The 18,331-nt window shown below is 61.8% G+C and overlaps 1 protein-coding gene across 1 annotated transcript; it reads left to right on the top strand.

The window, feature by feature from the left end:
- Window positions 1-72: 72 nt before the first annotated feature.
- On the top strand, window positions 73-12,329 carry IHH (Indian hedgehog signaling molecule). Its single transcript, XM_005442830.3, has 3 exons — window positions 73-909; window positions 6,817-7,078; window positions 10,138-12,329. Exons 1-3 carry the CDS (start codon window positions 607-609, stop codon window positions 10,797-10,799), a joined length of 1,227 nt encoding a protein of 408 aa, XP_005442887.2. The 5' UTR covers window positions 73-606; the 3' UTR covers window positions 10,800-12,329.
- Window positions 12,330-18,331: the final 6,002 nt, after the last annotated feature.

Raw genomic sequence — 18,331 nt, forward strand, 5'->3', positions numbered from 1 at the left:
GCAGGTGGCGGTGGGCACCCCCGGCGGGGTGGGCTGCGGGCCGCGGGGCTCGGCCGGGGGGAGGAGGCTGCGGGCGGCCCGGGGCAGGTTCCGCGGGGAGGAGGCGAGAGAGGGAGGGCGCTGGGAGGCTGGGACACGGGCAGGGTGCGGTCCTGGCGGTTCCCGGTCCCGGATCTCTTCAATTTCCCCTCTCACTCCTGCCCGGGGAGCGGAGGCAGCGGTGGCTCCGGCTCCGGCTCCAGCCCCGCCGCGCTGACCGCCGGGGCGCAAACCGCGGGGGGCTCCGGCAGCGCCGAGCCCCGCTCCCCGCGCCCCGCAAGCGGCCGCTCGCCTGCCAAAACAAACGGCCCTTCGCTATTTATTGCCGCCGCCGGGCCACGGCAGCTCAGAGCGGGCCGACGCCAGCCCGCCGCACCGGGCAGCCGGAGCGCACCCGCGCCGGGCAGCCGCCGCGCCCCGCCGCCGCCGCCACCGACACCGGCACCTGCCCGCCGGCTGCGCGCCGCATGGGGAGCCCCGGGGCGGGCGGTGGGAGCGGCGGCCGAGCCTAGCGGGGCCCCCGGAGCCGCCGGTCCCCCGGGCCGCCCCGGGGCCGCCGGGCGCGCCATGAAGCCGGCGCGGCTGCTGCTGCTGCTGAGCGGGTGCGCGCTGCTGCTGGCGCCGGCCGTGCGCGGCTGCGGGCCGGGCAGGGTGGTGGGCAGCCGCCGCCGCCCGCCCCGCAAGCTCATCCCGCTCGCCTACAAGCAGTTCAGCCCTAACGTCCCCGAGAAGACGCTGGGGGCCAGCGGCCGCTACGAGGGCAAGATAGCGCGTAACTCGGAGCGCTTCAAGGAGCTCACGCCCAACTACAACCCCGACATCATCTTCAAGGACGAGGAGAACACCGGCGCCGACCGGCTCATGACCCAGGTACGGCCCCGCCGCCGCCCGCTTCTACCCCCGCACCGGGCATCGGCGGGCACCGGAGCTGCCCGGGAGCGCCCTGCGTCCCGCTGTCCTGCGGCAGCGCAGGCAGCAGCGGGGGACCCGGCGCTGCGGTTTCCCCGTCCTGCCCCGGGCATCCCGGTGCCCGGCTCGGGCTGCCGGCTGTGCGGCGCGGGCATCGCCCTTTGCCGGGCGCTGCAAAGCCTCTGCCCCTTCGGCTGGGCTGGGCGCGTTGGAGCCGGAGCTGGCAGCGCGCTGCTCCTCGATACGGCAGCACCCTGTGCCCGGGAGGGCAGCACCCTGCCCCGCTGCCCCACGGCGCCTGTAGCACCCGTGTCTGCTGCACCCCGACGTGTGCCCTTGTGCCTCCCGAGCTGGCAGCAGCCTGCCCTCTAAGCTGGCAGCAGCCTGCCCTGGTGCCCTCCGAGCCATGCCACGCTGCTCCCGACCTGGCAGCACCTTGCCAAACCACCCCCGAGCTGGCAGTGCAGCACCGCATCGTTCCCCCATCGGGCAGCACCCTGCCCCGCTGCACCCATCCTGCCCGTGTCCCTCCGCTCTGCCTAGGGGCTGGCAGGGAAGCAGCCTGCCTGTTAGCACGGAGGGACGGCGCAGAGCCCGGTGTGCTGGCCGGGAGGCGAGCAGGCAGAGCCGCGAGCTGGCATCCAGGAGCACCCTAGCTGACCTTGTCCCCACTCTGTCGCCGGAACCCTGTGCCATGCCTCAGTGCCCCCTTTCCCTGTGTGTCTCAGGTGGGATGGGGAAGGGTGCCCAGTGTGGGCTGCTTGCTGCGCACAGGGACGGGAACAACCTGTTACTGCAAATGCCCTGTTGCAGTCAGTTTACAAGTGCCCTGGGCCAGTGGGAAGGAGGGGTGGGGGGGACAGAGGACGGCAGCGGAGGAGGGGGTGATGCTGAACGAAGGTTACTCTGTGTTTTAATATTGCCAGGAGAATGCCTGAGGGTTTCAGGAATGCAGATAAGGAGCTGCACGGCCTTGCTAAGAAAACTGGCCACCAGCCTCAGCACTGGGTTACAGCCTGAGTGAGCTCCTGGGGGAGGTGGAGGGGAGCCAGGGCTGCTCTGCTGACCACTGCACCCCCCGGTCTGGGGCTGGTGGGTGAGTGAGCACAGGTGTCTGTGGTGGTAGGCACTGAGCGGGGGCTCTGGCCATGGTTTCTGACTGAAATGTTGCTAACAGCGGGAGGAGGAGTTGCTTGGGTGCTGGCTTGACAGCTCTGCAACCCCACATGCCCAGGGGCAGGTCCCTGAGGGCAGGGGCCGTGGTCCAGGGTGGTTCTCAGGCTGGGGACTGCAGCAGAGGGACCAAGACCCCCTGTGAGGCAGCACCAAGCTTGGGGAGTTGCATAAAGCATGGTTGCTGGTGACTGGAGCCCTGGGGCTGGGCTGGAGCCTGCATCCCCTGGGGAACAGCTTCAGGGATACTTGAAGAAGCTGTGAGCTCTGCTGGTCTGTGCATTGGGGAAGTGGTTGACATCGTCTTGCTCGAGTTGGAGACAGGAGAGGGTTTCTGGCTGCATTTGCTCTTGAGAGTGCTCCCACCACCAGCCCTAACCCAGCCACAGCTGTCAGCCCCACACTTCTTGCTGTCCTGCTGCCTCGTTGGCAGGGTACCTGGAAGCTCCCTTGTCTTCTTGGGGTGCCCAAGTGAGGGCTCTTACCCTGGCCACAATGCATCTGTGCACAGATGGATATCATGGTGCCTTGGACAGCTCTGCAAGGAATTGTCCCCACTGCTGTGGAGGTGGCATGAGTTCTGGTAGCCTGCTGCCATCCCACGGCCCTCTAGGCTTGTCCTGTGGCCCCTGGCTGTGGGACATGCCCACAGACACAGGAGCTCTGGCTCTGGCACCATGTCCTGTGTTGCTATGGGTTGGGAAAGGCCATTGACCCAACTCCTTGTCCCTTCCCCCAGTGCACTGGCTTTTACTGCTGTTGACTCACTTCAAACCTGTTTTCTTTCCCCAAGTCCAAGGGTCTGGGTGTCCGAGGCAGCCGGAAGATGCCGCCTGGTTGGGGGGTGGGTAGTGCTGCTCTCTGCCCGCCTTTCCTTTATCGTTTCATCTTCCTCAAGAATTCCAGTGTGTTTGCTCTCACTGGTCCCACTCGGAGGTGCTGAGATAAGGCTGGAGGCAGAGCCCGCCTTACCTCTCCCTAGCAGCCTGGCCCAGGAATGTCCCGGGCCCCCTGCCCCCATGAAGTCCCAGCCCCAAGCCTCTCCCTAACCCAGCCATCACCCCTTGCAGCCACTGTTGGCCCAACTGGCATGGAGACCTTACTTAGAGTGGTGAGGAATTTCTCATGGAGACCTTGGATAGGACTCTTGGCTTCCTCTGGGAGAAACCTTACCTGGGGGAGGGGAGATGCTAGTGGGAACCCTCTTCTTCTGGCCAGGCTCTGGACATGGAGGTAGCTGTGGCCAAGCACACTCTATCCACAAAGCCTCTGCTGAGACTGTGGTTACACCTGAGTGTCCTGCATACCTCCCCTGAGGTGGCCCTGGAGTTCTTGCTGACTGTGCCCCATCCTAGAGCTGTGCCCTTCCTTCCAGACCTGCTGCCTTCCCTAAAGGCATTTGGCTTCCTCCACAGGACATGATCCTGTCCCCGGTCTGGACAAGAAGGGAGATGCCAGTGTTGGTCAGCGGGGAGAACCCAGCCCAACATTCCCATCGTCTCCACCATGATGTGCGTGGGACAGCATAGAGCCACCCAGGTCAGCATAGTCTGCATGTGGCCTGGGGTGCCCAGTCAACCACGCTACTACAGGGACAAGCTGTGACCCCACACACACACTGTCACCAGCCACCTTCCCTCTAAACCCTGTAATACGCCTGTTGCACGGGTTTCAGCTCCTAGCTTGGCACCAGAACAGTGCTGGGGGCACTGAGCCATGGCCAGGGCTCAGTGCCACATGCTTGGACATCTCACTCCAGCCTGGGCCCTGGAGGGCCCATGGGTCATGGTGGCATTTCCACATCTTTGCTGTCACCTTGTCACCCCTTCACCCCCAGGCAGGAGGGGGGACTATGCCATGCAGGCAGGCATGGTCACACTGGTCCCTGAGGATGCTGTAGCCATTTTGGGCTGTGCGTGAGGATGAGGTGGGATCTCCCTGCAGCACCCAGCAAGCACAGACCCTATGGCCAGCCCATGCCCACAGGTTTCTTGGTCCCTGCCTACCTGTCTGTGCAGGCAGCAGTGCCCCTGGGCAGGCAGTGTCCATGCCTGTCTGCTCCCTGCCCATCTGTGCCTACTCCCTGCCACCTGTGCCTGCTCCTTGTCCATTGCTGCCTGCTCCTGGCCCATCCCTGGCCATGCCTGCCTGTTGTTGTCTTCCCCCTGCCTCCAGTGCCAGCTCCCTGCCCATTCCCACCTGTTTGCCCTTGCCTATCACTGCCTGCTCCCTATTTATCGTTGCTCATCCCTCCCTGCTCCCTCCTCATACTTGCCTGTTCTTTGCTCATCCATGTCTGCTCCCTGCTTATCGTGCTCATCCCTCCCTGCTCCCTCCTCATACTTGCCTGTTTGCCCATCCATGCCTGCTCCCTGCTCGCTGCTGCCCGGTCCACTCGCGCCTGCTCCCTACCCGTTAGTACTTGCTCCCTTCCCGACCCTCCGTGCCTGTCCCTGCCTGCTTACTGCCCGTCGCTGCCTGCTCCCTGCCCACCCGTGCCTGCTCCCCTCGCGCTGGTACCTGCTCCCTGCCGGTCCCTGCCGGTCCCTGCCCGCGCTCTGACACCTGCTGGCCACCGAAGGCACAGGCATTGCCGCCGGTACCGGCAGCCCGGGGGCAGGGTGCCCCGGGCCCTGCCCGCCGCTGTGCGCCCGGCCGGGCACGGGAGGGGGAGGTGGGACCCTTGGGATGGGGTTGCGCTGGGGAACGCACATGCAAGGGACGCGGTAGCCCAGGTGGGTCCCACTAGGAAAGGGTGGCCCTGCCCCGGCGTCTGGTGGCAGGCAGTGGGACAGGGGTTGGAGGATCTCGCAGTCTGTGTGTGGGCAGGGTGCCCTTGGAGGGCAGAAGGGGCCGGCAGTGAGGGCATGAGGGGTGCCCAGAGCAGGGTGCTGGTGTGGGAGCGGCAAGGGGACACCTGGAATGATGGCTGAAGGATGCAGGGGACCATAGGGGACTCCCTGCCTGCCTCCAGCCCTGAAACCCCTTACTACCCTTCTCTGTGGGGTCCTCGTGGGGCTGGGGACCTTGAGAGCTGCTTGTGCCATGTGCCAAGTGGCACCATGGTGGTGTTGGATGGGGACAAAAGTCACTCCCTTCCCTCCTTCTCCTTCCCTCCCCTGGCAACTATTTGTCCAACACCTTCCTGGCTTATCTCCCCACACCCAGGGAGCCCTGGGCTGAGGGCAGAGGTGCTCCACCACCTCATGCAGGGCAAAGGCTTGCCTGGCACTTCCCAGGGCCTGAACTCTGCCAAGTGCAAGCGAGTTTTCCTGAGAGCAGTAGCATCCACCTTCCTGGGATGGGAGCAGGTGCCTGGGGATGGGGTGAAGGCCTATGTTTTTGGGGAGCAGTTGGGCAGTTTCCTGTTGGAAGCAGTGCTGGAGCATTTCTGAGCCTGGAGGTGTACCTGGCATCAGTTTTATAGCCCTGGCTCATGCTCAGCATGACTGTTTCTCACATCCTATGGTGGGAAGTTCCAGCACTGGGGTGGGCATCACACAAAAATGTCCCCTGCAGTGGATGGTTTTCAGGCTGCTGCCCAGCTATTTCATTTAATGTTTCCCAGGGCTAGCCTCATGTGTGACCGTGAATATTCTGTCCTTCACTCTGATTTTGTAGTGCTCTCCAGGACTCCCCAGCGTCTCCTTTCCAGGCTGCACAGTCCTAATCCATTCACCTGGTTTTGCATAGAAGCTCCCGTATTGCTTTCCATACACCTTTTCTAGCTCTCCTCCGTCCCTTCTGCAGCACGGGAAGGGACCCAGAAGTGTGGGCTGTACTTTTGCAAGCCAAGCATGCAAGGGCTTGGTCCCTCCTTGAGATGCTGCTGTGGCTGGGGGAAGCAGGCAGCGCAAGGCGAGGCAGGGAGGGCTGTGGCACAGGCTGTGGCTGGCATCCCTCTGGTTGCTGGGGAGCACTGCGGCAGGGTGGACAAGGCAGGGCAGTTTCCTTGCTTGTGTGACCTCTGGGACCACTGGGTGTGGGGCTTTTAGGATCTGCTGCTGTTCTTCAGCCCTGGCTTTTCAGCCCTTGTGGCAGGGAGAGGTGGAGGGGGCTTCACCCCACATCCTTTTTGCTCCAGTGTCCCAGAGCTCTTGGGCGGGTTTTGCACTTCCTACGTCAGCAGGGACTGGATGAAGCTGTGAGACTGCCCAGTACCATGTCCTTGTGCCTCAGGACTTGAGGAGTGATACCAAGCAGAGCTGTGCCGAGGACTGGGCAGGTTGTTTCATTTGTGCTTGGGGACAGTGCTGGGCACCCTGAGGAATCCTCCCAGCCAGGAGGCAGCAGGGTCTCAGCTCGTGAATCCTCCTTCTGTGAGCTGGGAGCCCTTGGGGCAGTGCTAGCACAGGGCAGATGTCCTTTGAGCAGAATGGGTGTTTCACCCCAGCCCAGGCTGTGCTGCCCAACAGGCTCTCCAGTGAGCCAGGAACTGGGGGAGAGATGGAGGCGATGGGTACCCTGCTGGGAGATGCTGTGAGAAATGGTGGGGTATCAGGCACTGTGGGGAATCTGTGGGGCATGGGAAGGACAAAGCACTTCATGTTCTCAGATCTTCCTCTGCTGGACCAGCCCCCAGAGGGTTTGAGGACCCAGAGAGGCTTCATGGAAGCATGGTGGGATACCTGCCAACCAGGCAGCTAACCCCCAACTCCAAAAGGCTTTTACTGACTCTGCTCCTCTGCCCTGCAGCGCTGCAAGGACCGCTTGAATTCCCTGGCCATCTCCGTTATGAATCAGTGGCCAGGGGTGAAGCTGAGGGTGACAGAGGGCTGGGACGAGGATGGGCACCACTCAGAGGAGTCACTGCATTACGAGGGCCGAGCCGTGGACATCACGACATCGGATCGGGACCGCAACAAGTACGGCATGCTGGCTCGCCTGGCCGTGGAGGCTGGCTTCGATTGGGTCTACTATGAGTCCAAAGCGCACATCCACTGCTCCGTCAAGTCAGGTAAGGCCAGTGGGAGCAGTGAGCAGGGCCCCCGTTGCAGTATGCCTGGGGAGCCTGACTGGCTGGGTAGGGTGCTCCTGGGGGGTGCTGGCTCTCCCAGCAAGATTTCCCTATCTGGGGCAGTCAGGTGGGGAGTGAGTCACGCAACCTGTGGCCAGCAGTGCCATGGGGCAAATTCCCCATCTATCTTGCACAGGCTTGCATCCAGACCTACCCTCTCTACCCTCCTTTTCCTGCCCCACATCCTCTTCTCCCCATGGCTGTCCCCCCAGTCTGCCCATCTCATCTGTCTCCCCTGCCTCTGCCCTTGCTCTCCCTCAGTGCCCAGCTGCTCATGCTCAGCCCCATCCAGCCGTGTCCTCCACCGCCAGCTGCTCTTGAGCTCCTGCATCTGTCGGGCCCTGGCTGGCAGGGGCTGGGGGCAGGGACACGCGCCAGGGTGCCCTGGGATCAGCTCTGCGCGGAGGGGAGCAGAGCTGGGGGGTGCTGGGGGCAGCGGCAGCCGGACTGGAATGAGGGTTGCTATCGTCGCCGGGGTGTTCGCGGTGCAGTGCGGGGGTGGGGGGGCCGCGTTCAGGCCCTGCTCGGGGCCGGGACTGCGTGGGGTGCAAGGGTCGCCCCCGGCCCGGGGAGCAGCCGCCCTGCCTGGGCTGCCGCAGCGCCGGGCCCCGCGCAGCCGGGCGGCAGAGGGCAGCAGCGCCCCGCGCACCGCACCGGCCCCGCCGCGCTCCCGCCGCGGCCGCACGCCCAAGGGGCCGCGCTGCTGCCGCCGCCTGCGGACCCGTGTGGCGGCAGGGAGGGAGGGCTCTGCTGGTGCGTGGGCTTGCGTGGGCACAGCGGCGGCCTCAGCGGCTATACACACACACACCGGCACCGTGCGGAGAGCGGTGCGGGCACACAGAGCCCTTGCACACGCGCACACACGCACAGGGAGAGGCTGCGCTGCCCGCCCATGCCCTCGCACCCATGGGTCACACGCCGTGCCGTGGCGGTGCCGGGGCTGGTGCTGTCACGCGTCTTTTGTCCCCGGGCTCGGCTCCCACCACACTCTGCCTGTCCTACCGCCCTAGCCCGCGGCCAGCGGCCTGACACCCCTCGACGCCAGCCTGCCCCCCCGCGCTGACCCGCTCCCCGTGCCGATGCCAGGACGGGCGCAACGCCAGCCGGTGATGGAGGTGGGGCGACTGCGCCGCAGAGAGGGAGCAACGCGCCCCAAAAGAAGAGAGACAAAGCATGGGCGAAGGACCAGGGCTCCCATGTCCCAGGGCACCCTGAGGGGGTGGCCAGAGGAGTGGGGCCAGGCTCTGAAGCAAGGACCATAACCCCAGAACCTCTTGGGGCTGGCCAGAGGAGTGGGGCAGTGCCCCTGGAGAAGGATGGAGGCTCTTGAATCCTGGGATGCTTCCCTGGACCAACTGAAGAGGGATGCGGTGGCCCAGGAAGCAGACTGGGGCCCTGAGGCCCTGGAGGGCTTCTGGAGACCAGCCACAGCCCCCTTGCTCCACAGCAACTCCCTGGGGCTCTGAGTCCTCTGTATTTATCCCCAAGGCCATGGGGAGCCCAAGGGTGCATGGTGGAGGCTGTGTGGCACATATCCAGACCCCCACAGAGCTATGTACAGAGGGCAGCCGGGCTGCCCCTGCCTCTTAGTAAATGGCTTTTATTTTTGTATAGATGGCCACATGGCCTGTTGTATGTGTTGCGTCTCCTCGGGTTCCCCCCTGGCACCCGCGCACCCCTCCTTGCCCAGTGCCTGTGCCCCCCACTTCTGCCAGGTGCCCTCTTGTCCTTCTGCCAGCCCCTCCCCACAGCTCTGCCACCTGCCTGGGGATACGGGGTGCAGGATTTGGGACCTGCCTCTGGGGCAGGCATGGGGCGGGCACTGCACCTCATCTGAGCAATAAAAGGATTCTGTCCGAGAGATGGATGCCTCTCTTCATGGGCCTGGGGGCTGGGGTTTGGCTCTAACCAAAGTGGGGGAGTGATGGGGGGCAGTGCCATCTGGGTGGGGACACTCAGGAATTAGATGAGGGCCCAGAGAACGGCTGGGAGCTCGAGGCTGGGAGCATGCAGGGCCAGGAGCAGGACCATACATGAGGTGTCCTTGGCAGATGGTGGGAGGGCATCATATAGACACGGAGATGGGTGTTGCTGGGGCTTGGGGGACCAGGGCTGCTGTGGAAGCTGAACATCATTGCTTGGGAAGCCAGGGTTCACCTACTAAGTGCCAGGATGGGCCCCTGGATACACTTGGTGACTTGCTGCATCTTTTCATCTGGGGAGGAGTAAGAGCACTGTGCCACCATCCCAAGGGAAAAGCCCCAGAGAGTTTGGGTGCTTTACCCTGTGACAAACACTAGTGAAGCCCTGCCCAGGAAGCTGGTGGCCTTTGCCTGATGATGGCCACAAGCTGTGAAATCTCCCTGCAGCTCAGAGAGGGGGTTGGCTGGCATTATCAGTCCAGGGACGAGCAGGCGAGAGAAAGGAGCAGGGCTGCAGCATGGAGTGGAGGCGTGCTGTGATGCTGGGGGAGGGTGCTACACCCTGCGCCGTTCCTTGTAGCATCCTCCCCAGGAGTACCCAAGCCCACCACTGCAGAGAAAAGGGATTCTGGGAGCATGCAGAGTGCGACCAGGCACTCTGCTCCTCAGCCTTGCACCAGCTCAAGGCTCTGCCTCCTCTCTTTGGAGCTTTGGGTGCCCCCTGGCACTGCCTTGCACATTTGAGGCTGTGGCTGTGCCCCGCTCCCCCTGCCAGGCAGATTTCGGGACCTGGCTCTGCAGAGCAGTCCCAGCACTGTGGCACCAGAGTGGGGAGTAGGTGCTGCTGTGCAAGGCTCGAGCCCCCAGCTGCCACCCCCAGTGAGACAGTGGCTGGGGGAGCAGGCACCAAAGCAGGCTGGATTGGTGGCTGGGAGTGTGTAGAGTACATGCACGTTGGTGATGCCAGGAATGGGTTACCCCTGGGTGGACAGCCTGGGAGGGTCTCTGCATTGTGGAAGGGTGATACTGGGGGTCTGGCAGATGGGTAACCCTCCTGTCCTCTCTCTCCCCATGCAGAGCACTCAGCCGCTGCGAAGACGGGGGGCTGCTTCCCTGGGCGGGCACTGGCGACGCTAGAGGATGGTGCCCAGACTCCACTGTGGGCACTGCGCCCAGGCCAGCGGGTGCTGGCAATGGACGGGACCGGCAGGCCCACATACAGCGACTTCCTGGCTTTCCTGGACAAGGACCCCCATACCCTCACCTCCTTCCATGTCATCGAGACGCGGGAGCCACCCCGACGCCTGGTCCTGACACCCACCCACCTGCTCTTTGTGGCCGAGAATGCCTCGGCGCCTGCCACCCACTTCCGTCCCACCTTTGCCAGCTGTGTGCACCCTGGACATTTTGTGCTAGTGGCAGTGGTGGGGGGCGGCTTGCAGCCTGCTGAGGTGGTAGAGGTGTGGGACCGGAGGGACGTGGGAGCCTATGCCCCGCTGACACGCCATGGGACGCTGGTGGTGGATGGCGTGGTGGCCTCGTGCTTTGCCCTAGTGCAGGAGCAACATCTGGCGCAGCTGGCCTTCTGGCCACTCCGGCTCTACCATAGCCTAGTGGGGTGGCCAGGGGTGCAGGGGGACGGTGTGCACTGGTACTCGGGGCTGCTTTACCGCTTGGGCAGACTGCTTCTGCCCCCTGACAGCTTCCACCCACTGGGGGTACCCCAGATGGAGAGCTGAGGGTGCACCCCAGCTGCAGCCAGTGCTGCTGGTGGAGGTGGTGGCTGCGGGGCGGCTCACCAGGGGCCAGCACCCCCTCCCAAACCTGGGTGCCCATGGGGACCTGCCTCCAGCCCTGCCTGCTCGAGGCACAGCCACCTCCTGGTTGGGGGGCACTGGGGTTCCCCGGTGTGCCTCCTCCATGCCCACCGCCCCCTCCTCACCCTCTGTTCCTGGGGGCAGGGAGGAGGCACGAAGGGTTCCCCCATGGACATGGGGGTGCCCCCGGCTGGATCCACATGCTGCTATTTGTGTGTGTGTGTGTAATGTGCGTGTGCGTGTGCAGAATCAGCTAATGACAGAGGTCTGATAGATAAAGGGGAGCGGGAAGGGAGCCCCTAGCTGCAGGCTGCTCCCGCGGGGCTCCCAGTCTGCCTGCACCCAAGCAGGACCCTTTGCTGGGCAGCCTGGGTGGAAGGGTAGGCAATGCCATTACCATCCCAAGGACGTGGCAACTGGGAGGAGGGTGACCCAGGTACTGGGACTGTGCCTTGCCCTTAGCCCTGACTGTGGGTGCAGGAGGCACCCAAAACCAGCCCCTGTATGCTTGGGGTGCCCAAGCAGTGGCAGGGCTGGAGGGGCTTACATGGCTCTGGCACGAGACCCCTGGCTTGATGACATGAGTGCTGCTGGAGCAAGAGACTGGGGAGCGGGACCCCAAGCTCTGTCCAAAGCCAGCACCATAGCCACCTGGCCAGGCACGCCCATGGGGACACTGTGATGGCATGGGGGGCTATGGAGGCGGGCATGCAGGCAGGAGGATGTGAGTGCCAGCCAAGCATGGGCATACACTGGTGGGAGCAAGGGTGGGGAGAGCCAGGGCTGCAGCTCCAGCCTGCCAGAGCCAGGGGAAGGAAAGCTGCTGGGTAGAAAGTGTTCCCTCCCTTGCCTTCCCAACGTCCTGCCCTGAGCTGGCTCAGCCCAAAGACATGCCTTTCCCACCCCAAAGCTAAAACGTTCCCCAAGCTCCAGACCCTCCCTGGCCTGACCTCCCAGACCCCCCCAGCACCGCAAACCCTCAGGGTAACTCATTGCTGCTCATCTGCTCCCGGGACCTGGGGGGAGTCCCATCAGAGCTGCAGCCACAGTCGTCCCCCCCAGAATCCTAGCTAGACCCTCAGCCTCCCCTGGCTCCATGTTAGCAGAGGTGAGGGCATTGTGGGGGGAGTGTGACCCATGTCCCTCCTGCAGCATCACGCATCTTTATTTATTTATCTGCTCTTTGTATGTACCATAGATGGGAGGCAGCGTGGGCACGTACAGGGTAAGACGGGAGTGGGTGGGGGGAAAGCTGTTTTGGGGGGGGTGATATTTTTTTTTTAAACAAAAGCAGAAATTATTTAAAGATTATTTTAAAGCACAGTTTTTATGGTGATTGTTGTCCAGGGCGAAGTGAGAGTGTGAGCACAGCCAATGGCAGGTATATTTTTGTCTTCACTGGATGTACTTTTCCTGGTTGGAGACACAGCCCAATAAATCCATCGTCTCCTAGGTGGGAGCTCTGACCTCTGGTGTGGGGAGGGCAGGCAGGGATTGGAAACACTTACTGCCCATCATAAACAGGGCAGGCAGGCCTAGAGGGCATCTTGCATTTGTCTAGGAATCTTTCTCTGGCAAGATTTGGCCATCCTGGTGCCCCCCACGTGTAAGGGGCAAGCTCTCCCTACCCACTGCCCCATACTTGGGGGAAGTGGGCAGCTGGAGGCTGTGGGAGTGACCCAGCCTATAAGGGACCAAGCTGTCATTGGGGCTGCCTTGAAACTAGGGCAAGCAGGGCAGGATGTAGGAGGGACAGTCACCATGGGACTGCCAGGGACAACTCTCCGTCGCAGTCTCCATCACCCCAGCACCTGGTTGTGCTGGGACATCCTTGCCCACCATCTCCATCACCACAACACCCACTAACCCAGCGCTTCTGGAGAAGGTGTTCCCCTTACCCTGTACACTGGGTTTCCAATGCCGTTAGCACTAGTCACTGCTGGCTGTGTCCCCTCACCCCTTGCCAGCCCTGTCCCCCCTCCACCCCATACCCAAGCCAGCAGAAGGCAAGACCACCAGCCAGCACCCCACACAACATCCCCATACCCATCCCACCCACGCGCCTCTCTGTGAACTCCCTGCCCCATCTGCAGGCTGTCCTGCCCTGGTCTCCTGGGGCGGGGGGCTGGCAGTGGGGTCCCACCAGGGCTTTCCCTGGACCCCACAGCATGGTGAGTGCAGAGCAATTCGGCAGCAAGCTGTCAGCAAGAGCCCTCCTCACCGTGGCTAATTTAAGGGCTCTGCGAGGCGGCTGAGCTAATTTAATTAGGTTCTTATTACAGAGAAGGACAAATTGGTCCCTGGGGGGGCCACGGGGTCAGGCTTTCGAGAGGCGCTTTATGGAGTGAAATTTCAATCAGGCTGCCGTCGCTGGCACGGCAGGGGGAGCCAAAGGCAGGGGATGCGTGTGGGGAGGATGTGCCCTTTGGGGTGCCCCATGGTGCTGTGGGAAGCCCATCTCCAGGCCCAGGTTTTTAGGGTATCGGTGAGAATGGGGGAACAGTTCTTCGCCCCATTAGGAGGATGCTGCAGGCTATTAGGGGGCTGCTTTGGGGTGGAAGCAGGGAAAATGGGGGGATCCTGCCCAGGGCAGTGAGGGGAAGGGTGGACACCCATAAATAAGATTCTGGGGTCTTTCTGAAGCCTCATTAACTTTCCCCTGGCTCCATAAAGCCCCATGACGAGGATGGTGAGGACAAAATAATGTCCAGCTGACAGACAGGACTTATGGGGGGCTCTTCCTTCACTGAACGTCCCTCCCTCTTTTGTCACTCTGCCCCAGGAGAGCCAGGTCAGCCTGGGGGCTGCCCCACTGCTTGTGGGCACCTGAAGCAGCCCCATCTCCCAGGGTGCCAGTCCCGGGTGGGGAGGTCTCACCAGGGTCCCGGCTGGGTGGTGATGGATGGGGATGTTGGTGGGTGGCCGGCAGAAGGGACACGCTGGAGGGTACCACAATGGATGGTCTCTCCATCAATTTGTCCTCATTACCATGTGAATGGTGGGCGGGAGGGAGAGGAAGGGCATGTGGTGGCAGGAGAAACCCCCCACATGCTCCCATCTGGGGTAGTGTGCCGCCCCCCCTCATCCCTCCAGCCCTGTCTGGAGATGTTAAACCAGCGCTAATACCCCCCGGCCCCAAATTCAGGGGAGGAGACGTACCACCCCCTATTCAGAGCCTTGAAAAGGCTACAGGGTCCAGCGCTGTTAACAAGGGGGAACTCTGTTCCCGTCCCCGCCTCTCCCGTCTGTCCCTCATCCTGTGGCCTTCTGCCGTGGCAGCGCCAGCCAAGCCCGCTCCTGTCCCCAGGCTGGCATGCTGGGTGCTCTGGTCCTGGCAAGGCGAGGGGCGTCGGAGAGCGGGAATGGAGCACCCTGAAAGCATCTCATGTTTGTGGGGAGCTGCACCCTTGAGTAGCATGGGCTGGAGATGACAGCAGGGTGGGGAACCTGCAGGACTCTAAGACAAAACCTTCCCCACAGAGGGGGGAATATCTTCGGGCAAGGAGGTGGCTTGTCTGGGAGCTCTGGGTCCAATCAGATCCCCAGTGCCTGGGCTGTGATGGTGATGGGGGCTTCACCCCAAAATATCTGGGCTTGTGAGCATTGATGCAGCAGGTTACGGGGATCCTCCTCCCAGTGGGAGCAGACCAACCCATAGCTGCCCCCCCAAAAAAGCCCGGGAGAGGCTGCCCAGCCCAGCTCAGCACCACACATTGCCAGCCAGCGTGTGCCCACAGAAGGAGCCCATACAAGCCTCTCACTCTCACTCGCATTAGCTTAATGGCTTTTTGGAGTGATGCTGCTCCAGGGGCAGGGGCAGGACCCTGCTCTCTGCAGAGCTGTTGTCGGGGGGGGGGGGGGGGGGGGGCAGTGCTCTGGCCCCAAGTCCACAGGAGCCCCAGGAGGGTGTGTGGTGTGGGCTGTGAAGCTCATCCCACGCCCCCAACGCCTCCAGCATCTCCCCCTCTGCCCTAAGCCCCCACCTCCCGTCCCTCTCTCAACTGCCGCATGTGTGTGGGGACAGCATTGGGAGCACCCCCTCCATTACAGGGACTGCCCCTCCACAAAGCCTCTCTGCCTGCACTTGGCAGCTTGCCCCCGGGCAGAGATGGAGGTGCTTTTAGCAGGCAGCAGCCTCTGGGAGTCACACCACAGCCCTCTGTGCCTGTACAGACACAGACAGACACACACACACATCCACTTCCTACACATACCTTTATCCCCTGGACACACACATGCCCACCATCTCACCAGTCAGGTTTGGACACCTTCTGGTTCTCGGTATCGCCACCTGGTCCCCCAAATTACTGCCTTTCTAGCCTGGATACTTTATATTCCAGGCAATGCCCGGAGCACCCATGTGTCTCTGTATGCCCACCTTTCCCTTCCTGTATCCCCGCCTTGGTCAGCAGGACCCACCCAGCACCTGCTGTGGGTCCCCACTGCAGGGCAGACAGAGCTGGAGGTGATGCTGGTGGTTCCCCACCCCCCGTACAAAGAAGGGGAAGGCAGAGGTGGTTGGGGACCACGCCGGGGGTCTGGCAGCAGGCATCAGCCATTACCTCATACACTATCCCAGTATGAGATGGGGGGCTTCCAGCGCCACGAGGTCAGCTAGCAGGATACGGACACATAGGAAACCCTGCAGCCATCCAGTGCTGACTTCCACGAGTGGCTCTGGGGTGCCCCAGGTGTTGGGACAGGGGCTGTGTGAGTATGCACCCAGGCACAGGGGACAAGTAAGAATCTAATCAGGATCTTTTTCCTTAATAAATCATTCGTCAATCCAACGCCCTCCCTCCTGCTCTAATAACTCCCAGCACTGGGCCTCACAGCCACAACAATGCAGCTAATGGAACGATTTATTTTCATAATGGTGCTGGTGGGGAGAAGGGACGGCCAGGGTGGGGGCAGCACGCTCCGGGGCAGGAGTTTCTAATTAGTGAATGAAATTTGATGTAAGGCTGGAGGAAGATGGATTCGCTGCCTGACAAGGGGCCTTTCAGCTCATCAAAGTGCCTGAACAGGGAGGTAAATTAAATTATTTCTAATTCTTCACTAACCTCCAGGGAGTCACCCTTCCACCAGCAAAAGGTGGGTCCCTTGCTGAAAAGAAGAGATGCTTGAAGGACTTGAGGCTGAGTGGAAGGGGCCGGTCTCTGTGAAGGGATGGGGCTGACAGGATGGGGTGGGGTGGGGTAGGACAGCGGAGAGGGGCAGGCTGCCACTAACTTTGCTGGAAGAATGTGGAGGGAGAAGGTGGTGATGGAGGGAAGAGTTGCAACCAGTCAATAAATAAACTCCAGGAACTATTTTGCAGCAAGTTTCCTCCCAGCACTCCTGCTCACAGAGGGACCCTGTAGTGCCAACCTGCCACTAGCCCAGATGTCCTTAACACCAGAGTGCAAAGAAAAAATCTTGGTGCTATGGCTGAAACCAGTCCCTGGCTCTCCCTGGAGCACGGAGCATTACAAGCTGCCCTGAAAGCATTCAAGGCTGCCCCACAGCTCCCTGCACAGTGGGGCCAGGGAAGCCCGTTTAGGGACAGCAGGCAGGTTCCCAGGGGACTTTCTATATGAAATCATGGTCTGCATTTTCTCACAAGCTCTCCTGCTCTCCCAACCACACTCAGCACCACCAAGCAACCATGGTGGCAGCACAGCCCAGGGAGGGAAATAGGGGTGCTGTGTCTTATCGCAAGGGGCTGGGGAGGCATGGAGGGAGGGGTTGGGGCCCTGCAGTGGTGCCAGGGGCTTGCTGCAGGCTAGGAAGCACAGTCCCCTCCCCACAGCTGAGCTAGGTAGAGCTGGGACAGGCACAGAGCTGGCTGTGCTGACCTAACACTCCAGGAATTTAATTTGTTTAATATATTCCCTGGGAAAGAAGAAAATAAATAAGTGGCACCTTGCATGCCCCCATGTCTCACTCTCACAACCGAGGTGTCAGCTTAACGAGCCGAAGCCCTCAGCCTGATTAACCAGCCGCTGCTCCCACTAATAGGGAGCCGCCGAGCAGCATGATTGATGTACAGAGAGCATTAGCCCCTGCAGCCTGGCGCTGGGCAGCTGAGCGGGGGCATCGTGCCCGCCCCAGCCTCCTTGCTCCTGCCCTCCATACCCAGGCCCAGGTCAAGGTCAAGTCAAAGGCTCCCTCTTGCCCCAGGGCAGATCATCCTGCCCCACCACTCTGTGGTGTATGCAGTGCTCTGGGAGATGGAGCTGGGGCTGCTTTTTCCTCTAGAGGCAAAGACATGCTGGTGGGTTCCCACCGGCTGTGGGGCAGCTCCTCAAAATAGAGACTGAGGGCCAGTGTTGCACAGAGGTTTTGTGCTGAGCTCTAGGTCTTGGCCATACCCTCCCCCATGAGCTGGGATAGGAACTCTTGGGGACACTGAGGCACAGGGATGCACTGGAGGTCACAGTGACAACCCAGGGGGAGCCCATGAGTCTTGGCAGCTCCTTCAAGGCTTTAATCCTTCCTACTAGGAAGAAAGCCCAAGTGTCCTGACCTCCCCCTTGTCCCATCTGTCCCTCAGTCAGGCCCTTCTGCAGTCCTGCTTGCCTGTCCCTCCATCTGTAGCCCCCTTATTGAGGTGTCCCTAGGTCTCACTGCACAGACATCACACACTCCTGCCACCCCTGTCCCACGGCATTGCCACCTCCTGCCCCCACCTTGGGAAAGGGTTAATCAGCAGCCAGGGAGACAAGGTAATAAATGGCCGTTATCTTGTTAATGAGCTGACATTAATTAGAGCCCAAGGTCCCGGGAGGAGCAGCTGATTTATCCTGTCACCCTGGGAGCAGGTTAGGAGCTGACTCCATGGAAAGGCTATTAACAGGGAAGAGGTGAGGCTGTGCTGCTGGGGGGGTGTCACTCTGCAGCCATCCCTGCGCTGCCCCCTCCCCTGGAGCTGAGCCCTGGCTCTCTTCCCTCCCAGGGAGCAGCTCTGGCCTTGGGACAAGACCCAGTGAAGCAAAAAACAGAAGATCCTGGAGATGACAAGAAAAGGCAGGGCTGGGAGATCCCCCAGTGTGCCCAGTGATGGGTGGGGGAGCAGAGGGATGGCAAACCAGGTGGAAGGAGAGCCTGGCTGTGCCAGGGATGTGTGACACTGGGCACAACGTGCTGGGCAAGGGCTGTGGGAGCAGGAGCATAGGGAAGCAGCAGGAAGGATGCTGTGTGTTCAGTCACTTCTCTGGACAATACCGGGCTAATGTGAGATGCTGGCTGTTTAGCCTCTCCCCCCAAGAAGCCAATGTCTGGGTGAAGGCAGAGGTTGAGAGTGAGCCCAGATGCTACCAGAGCTCATTTTGGGGGCAACAGGCTGGACAGTTCTGGCTCTGGCCTCATGGTGTATCAGGCTCTAAGGGGAAAGGGGTCAGGGGCTAATGGGACTGGAAATGTAGCAGTCAGACCCTGGGTTCTTGCTAGAAACAGATCCGAGCTGACTGTGT

This window comes from Falco cherrug, chromosome 8 (genome assembly GCF_023634085.1).
Source record: "Falco cherrug isolate bFalChe1 chromosome 8, bFalChe1.pri, whole genome shotgun sequence".
NCBI classification, from domain to species: domain Eukaryota; kingdom Metazoa; phylum Chordata; class Aves; order Falconiformes; family Falconidae; genus Falco; species Falco cherrug.